The sequence below is a fragment of the Bidens hawaiensis genome, unplaced genomic scaffold, assembly GCF_021521415.1.
Source record: "Bidens hawaiensis isolate Kalapana, Puna unplaced genomic scaffold, B.hawaiensis_p1.1 tig00017496_1, whole genome shotgun sequence".
NCBI lineage: Eukaryota > Viridiplantae > Streptophyta > Magnoliopsida > Asterales > Asteraceae > Bidens > Bidens hawaiensis.
Window position 1 is genome coordinate 21,937 of NW_027492651.1, and position 7,095 is coordinate 29,031.

General features: G+C 35.7%; 1 protein-coding gene across 1 annotated transcript; it reads right to left on the reverse strand.

Annotated features, from left to right (window-relative positions):
- Positions 1-3,973: 3,973 nt before the first annotated feature.
- Positions 3,974-7,095, reverse strand: LOC143554081 (KH domain-containing protein At3g08620-like). The gene is made up of 7 exons (XM_077043939.1): positions 6,984-7,095; positions 6,758-6,846; positions 6,105-6,274; positions 5,356-5,475; positions 5,154-5,270; positions 4,378-4,521; positions 3,974-4,120 (listed from the first exon to the last, which is right to left on the reverse strand). The coding sequence occupies exons 1-7, from the start codon at positions 7,073-7,075 to the stop codon at positions 3,974-3,976; spliced, it is 879 nt and encodes a 292-aa protein (XP_076900054.1). The 5' UTR covers positions 7,076-7,095.

Genomic DNA, 7,095 nt, shown 5'->3' on the forward strand with positions numbered 1-7,095 from the left:
AAATTCAAGATTTGTTACCATGGGACAAAATTTATTGCTTATCTTTTGTGTTTTCGCTACTTTAATGAAAGAGCAAATTCTTGATGTTTGGTTTGATTGGTGTCTGTTAATTTTTATGTTTTTCTATTGTGATTTTTTTGACTGGCTTCATAACTAACATGTGATCTCCATGCATCTTTGTTTTTCCCATTACTTGATATTGATTAAAGCTTTATCTCATATTCGATAGAATGATGAATAGCATTTACCGTTTTAACATTTTCAGCATGTGCAATGATGCCGCATGTTTTGCTTAAAAGATGTTTTAATGTAATGCTTAAGAGAAATGCTGTATTATTGTGGTGAAGTACCTTTTAGGCTCTTACATAATATAATGTTTTGGCTTTTCCAAACTTGCAATTGTTGCACGATATTATGTGATTGTTCAACTTACACGAGGGAATGTCAATGTTACTTTTTATGTCTACATGAGTTTTTCAATGCCTTTGTCGCCATATGGGAACTAATGGTCTGATCTCTAATGTAGAGGAGGTGACAATCTTGACCAAAAGTCTTTTAAGTGTGTCACTTTGGGTTGGTTTGGGTAATATATTTTAACTATAAGAATTAGATAATAGTAGATAGAAACAACGCTTATAAGGAGTCCTAGAGGTGGACAACAAAACCGGTTCCTGGAACCGGTTCGGTGGAACCGAACCGGTTCCTACCCGTTTTTCGTAGGAACCGGTTCGGTTCCGTTTCAACCCGACGATCCGGAACCGGTTTGACATGTTTGGAGGTGGACCGGGTAGGAACCGGAACCGAACCGGAACCGGTTCTGGAACCGGTTCGACCGGAACCGGAACCGGAACCGGTTTTAAAAATTACTTTTAACCTAGCGGATAGCATTGAAAAGAGTAAACTTATGGATTATTCTTTTTTATTATAGATAAACTTTTGAATTATATTTCATTACTGAATCATATAATTTAGGGTAGTTGTTTTTGAATTGAAGTTGTATTTATATGAAATTACAATGTAAATTAATCAACCCAGATGTATCATTTTTTAGCCTAACCCAGTGTGAGTTAAAAACCGGTTTTCAAAACATTGCAATAGACAGTGAGGCATCATATCCATACATACTTTTGTAAACATTGCAATCGATGTTTTTTATTTATAGTTTGACCAAAAAGAAACGAAAGAAACAGAAACCCAACTCGTTCTGTGCGAAAACTTGTGTCGGCTCAAAACCTGAACCGAACTCGTTCAAATCCAAAACCCATTTTGTGTCGAAACCTATCTCATGTGGATATATGTGCCACTCCAAAAACCATTTCGACCCGAACTTGTCTCGTTTCCTTAGGACACTAACCCACATTGACCCATTTCTTTAAATTTGTCGACCAATTTTGATTCAGCTTCAGCCACTCGAATTTTCGATATTCCTTTTTATTTCTCATCAAACGAATGGCATCTTATTCTGGAAATCCTAGCTATTCTTAGCATGATATTGGGGAATCTCATTGCTATTACTCAAACAAGCATGAAACGTATGCTTGCATATTTGTCCATAGGGCAAATCGGATATGTAATTATTGGAATAATTGTTGGAGACTCAAATGATGGATATGCAAGCATGATAACTTATATGCTGTTCTATATCTCCATGAATCTAGGAACTTTTGCTTGCATTGTCTTATTTGGTCTATGTACCGGAACTGAGAACATTCGAGATTATGCAAGATTATACACGAAAGATCCTTTTTTGGCTCTCTCTTTAGCCCTATGTCTCTTATCCCTAGGAGGTCTTTCTCCACTAGCAGGTTTTTTCGGAAAACTCTATTTATTCTGGTATGGATGGCTGGCAGGCCTATATTTCTTGGTTTTAATAAGGAGTCCTATTAAAACCGGAACCGGAACCGGTTTTTGGAGTGGCACATATATCCACATGAGATAGGTTTCGACACAAAATGGGTTTTGGATTTGAACGAGTTCGGTTCAGGTTTTGAGCCGACACAAGTTTTCGCACAGAACGAGTTGGGTTTCTGTTTCTTTCGTTTCTTTTTGGTCAAACTATAAATAAAAAACATCGATTGCAATGTTTACAAAAGTATGTATGGATATGATGCCTCACTGTCTATTGCAATGTTTTAAAAACCGGTTTTTAACTCACACTGGGTTAGGCTAAAAAATGATACATCTGGGTTGATTAATTTACATTGTAATTTCATATAAATACAACTTCAATTCAAAAACAACTACCCTAAATTATATGATTCAGTAATGAAATATAATTCAAAAGTTTATCTATAATAAAAAAGAATAATCCATAAGTTTACTCTTTTCAATGCTATCCGCTAGGTTAAAAGTAATTTTTAAAACATATGGACCACAAAATATCAAAAATCTCTTTGGCTTAAATCTGGTTTGCCGGTTTTAAACCGGTATTTTAGAAAAAAAAAAAAAAAAAGACGGTGGTTCGATGTTAGCCCAAAAATACCAGGCTCAAAATACCGGGCTAATAGACGAACCCGGTGTTACCGCCCCGTATGAACCATTTTATTGATATAATAGTTACTATATATTTTAAATCTGTATGTCGGTCACTACGCTTAGACTGCCCGCTATGGGCGCTCTTCAGAGGACGCGGAGGGTGCGGAACACTGCCGCGGGGCGCCGTTGGTGGGGGCGCGGAGGGGAGAAGGGCCAGGAGGAAGACCGGCACGGAAGGAGTGATGGTGGGCCCTCTCTTTCTTCATCACTCACACACACATACATATATATATATATATTGGGGGGCGCCCAAGGGGCATTAAACCATAGTGGGGCGGGCTTCGAAGCCACGTTTTCTACGAGGCGATGGCGTGGCACTGTGAAGGGGCTTCGAAGCACCCCACCATAACGGATAGCCTTATGGACATTATTCATTTCTTTGTAGGCTGAATTTGTTTGTAGCGCATGCTATTATGATACATTGGTACACCACTTTGTTGATAAGAGTGTAGGTTTTATCTGTTTGTAAGACATGGCATTCAAATGGTGCAAGCTTCATTGATAGCACCACTTTCTTGATGCACCACCCACCCACCGGTTCTTTGTTCAATCTCGATCACCAAGATCGAGCTTCGCCTATGGTTTCACAACCATCCTCCCACCAAAGATTGAGCTTCGCCTATAGTTTCACAACCCCGGGTCGAAATACTAGTTTTTAGGTATTTTGTAATTTACATGATTAGTTATTGATCAGGTTTAAGTAAGTGTTGTTGGGCCTATTGTAGCCTAAAAAGGCCATTTTTGCAATCTATTATCAATCTCTTTTTGTGCCATTTGGTTTAGTGATGCAAATACTCGTATTAGAATTTAGATCAGATCGTATGAAAATACTTTGTATTATAGTTTATGAAGTATAATCTCCTATCAACTTATTGTATTTATACTTAACAGCAAAACCTAAAGATTTTAGTATGCCAAAAGCCTGAACTAACAAGAAATGAAAATCATACTGCGAAAAAAAGTGTATGCGTCGAAAACAAAAAAAATAATACTTTAAACTCTTTGTAAAATGCAATTCTTTCTAAAACTATTTAAGGAGGTATCATGTGAGGTGATGTTTTTTTATAACTTATTTCATCATATCAAAGTATCAAAGTATCAAACCATCTCCAACCCGGTGTCTGTGAGAGAACCCATGGTCGATAGGACGAGTTTTTTGGAAGCTCAAAACCATTGCAACACAAAAACTTATGTAAAATGTCTAACAATCAACAAATCCAATAACTATTTCTTACTAGATCGAAAGGCGGCTGCAGTTCAAAAGCTACTACATCAACCAAAAAAACTATAATTAGATCTTTTTCTCTTCCCTTGTTTTGGTCACCACCAGAATGACAGCAGTCTCAGCAACATTGTATAAATCCACCCATTCGGGCCCACGAACAACGGGCATGCATCAAGCTTTGTGCATTATGCATAGAAGGAAGTACAGGACCAGTCACCAAGCAGTCTTGGCCCGTTTCATACCACTCGACCCGAAAGGCGACACACTGCCTCTGGGCTGCGGGCTTTCTTCTTTTAAGTTGGAGTTTAGCATAGCGAGCTCTCTTAACTGTTGTCTCTTGTATAAATCCTGAGACTCATCCTGAAACAAAATAAATAAATAAATAATCTATTTTTTTTAATAAAATAATATAAGCTTTGTAAGCATTAAAACTACAGGTTCTTTTTAGCTACTTTTTATATTTTCCGCTTAAGAAATTAAATGTGGTCCGAATTGGCCCGTTTATAAGTAAAATAAATGGATTAAATTGCAAATGTAGTAGCTTGTATGCGTAAATGTTGCAAATATTACTGCATGAGGTACAAGTACAATCATGGAGGAGAAGATTGTTAGCATACCACTGGTTTAAGCAGCTCTTCGATGATTTCTTGAGCTTGTCTCAAACGAACATCAATGATGGCTGCAGGTAACTCGGCTTCGATCAAAATGTGAAGTGGTTCATTAAGGTGCTCATAGCCTGGTCTACCCCTCAAACTCTCCTCCTTTTTTACAAAAAAAAAAAGAGGAAAAGAAAAGAAAGAAAACGCATTAAAAACAACTTTAAAAATTATAAAGACTTAAAAAATCGAATCTTTCCATGTTGGAGAGTATTCTTGCCTCGTTTTAACAAAATAAAGGTGCAATATTTAATACATAACTTAAAAATGGGTCGATTTGAGTTATGCTTTATCTCTAACAACCAGGTTACTTGGTATGCATCAGAACACGACTGAAAGCCCGTAAAATCAGAAGATTTAATACAAACTGAAACGGGTCAAGTGGGTCAAACGGGTCAAAATTGCCTGTAGTATTCTGTTCTATACAACCTCCTAAACTGCTTTATTCAAAATCAGACCGTTTTAGCAACACTACAGTCTTTTTAATCCTATTTAACACAAAAAATGTTATAGAAAAAACAAAATAAATAAAATATATATATAATGTTTTGTCAACCCAGCCCATAAAAAATGTTACCATTTTAACATGTTACCCAACCCGACCGACCGTTTTGCCACCAGTAGAAAAAAAGGTGTGATTTGTAACACATGGTTAGAAAAATTACTGATATCCAAACAAGTCTATTATTTATATAAAACAATTATTATCATACAATTAAATAAAATATATATTTTACCTTTTCAGGGTCTTTAATGGAGCCCTGGCCTCTAATGAAGACACGACATCCGGTTGATGCTTCCACTCTCTTCAATGAATTGCCTCTAGGACCAAGAAGCCTTCCAACAAAGTTGAACTAATAATATTTAACATGAAAAAACCTCAATAATCTCTTCCATTTGATACAAGATTATGAATATTACTAAAGACGTATGGCATACATTTGGGAAGCTGTTAACGGGTATATCCAAACGCAGTATCCTCTTTGTAATGAATGAACCCGGGCTCGCTGGTGCTGCATTCCATTGATCCATTGGCAATCCTTGTGGCATACCTAATCGCTATAAACAAAAATAATATGATTGGTAAGGCTAATTCCGTAAAATACCAACCTACATTCACCGCTTCCCTTTGAATAGTCATTAGTAAAGAAAAGGGTAACGGGCCAAACAGTTTAAAAGTTTCCACGGTTGTATGTTAAAGTGATTACAACCTTCTAAATTGTTTTCTTTAAAAAGATTTATCGTTATTTTGATAGTTGCTTTCGTAATTATCTGCAATGTTATTAATTCTTTCCGGAATTAAAAGGTGCAGCCATTACGGCTCGGTATAAAAAATCATCTGTTTTAATCCATCAACACGCGTATTTTGCAATCTGTAATTGTGTGTTTCTTGAATGAAAATGTACTCTTGGGCCATCATAGGATAAAAAAATTGTATTTTATCCCTGAACATCATTAAACATTCATGTTAATAATTAACTAGGCTTTAGATATAGGTGGCCAAACGAGTTGAGTAGTACAAGACGGGTTAGTTTGATACTTTGATCCCCAAACACTTTTTAGTCCATTTTTACTTTTTTGATGAATACTTAAGTGAATGTACAAGCAATGCAATGCTTTAAAAGAGAAGATATTGTATATATTGAATATTGAACAAAAACAATTATAGCATCAAAAACTATATTCACCTCATGTTGAAGAGGACTCCAGCCCAGATTTCCATTCCAACGGATTAAACCATTAGCTTCTATATCATTAATAACATCTAAATGATTCAAAGGACCTGGGCTACCACGTTGCAGTCTATCAAAGTCATTAAAACCTTGATTCGGTATCGCTGTTGAAGCCCTGAATATCTCTGCGAATGGAGTAGATTAATAACAATATAACATTATTAATCAGTTTACCACATTTTGATGAAACAATCAAGCACTTTATAGCATGTTTATAAGTGCACATTGTAACTTCCAAGCCTTAGACACTACATTATTCAAACTTTCATTTCAAGAAAAATGTGTTTTTCAAGATCCGAAACCCTAAAAGCAATGAACTTTGGCCTCCCATTTAATTTCACAACAAACAAGCAATCCATTAGAACCAACAAATCAATGTACATTAACCGATTAATCGAATAACACATTAATAAAAATGTGGAAAATCAATCAAGAGATCTTGAAATCAGCATCTATACTCAAAATGTATTATAAAAAGTGCAAGATTTATAACAAAAAATAAAACATATAAATGACAACAACATATTGATTGTAGCTTTATGCATAAAACATGTCTAAAACAATGTGAAACCAAAAAACTAGATCCAAATAGTGCATAAAGATTAAACCTTGATTCAACAATTTACTGCAAATCGGAAGGATTCTTATAAAAGGTGCAAGCTTGAGTTTTTCTTCAAGTAGCTCAGCCAGATATGAACTGCAAGCATGAAACAACAACAAAAACCATAAAATATTACTACCCAGATGATAAAAATCAAAACTTTTGAAGTGGGTTAGCATCAAGAATCAAAACCAAGATCAGATATCATTTTCTTGAAATGAAAAGGATCATACTTGTCAGCAACATCTTGATTGGCCCATATATGTGGAGAAGGAGGGGCTCTAGCCGGTGAATAAGTAATGTTTTGACTGTATAAGCTTGACATGATTGGTGTTCTTGTTTACC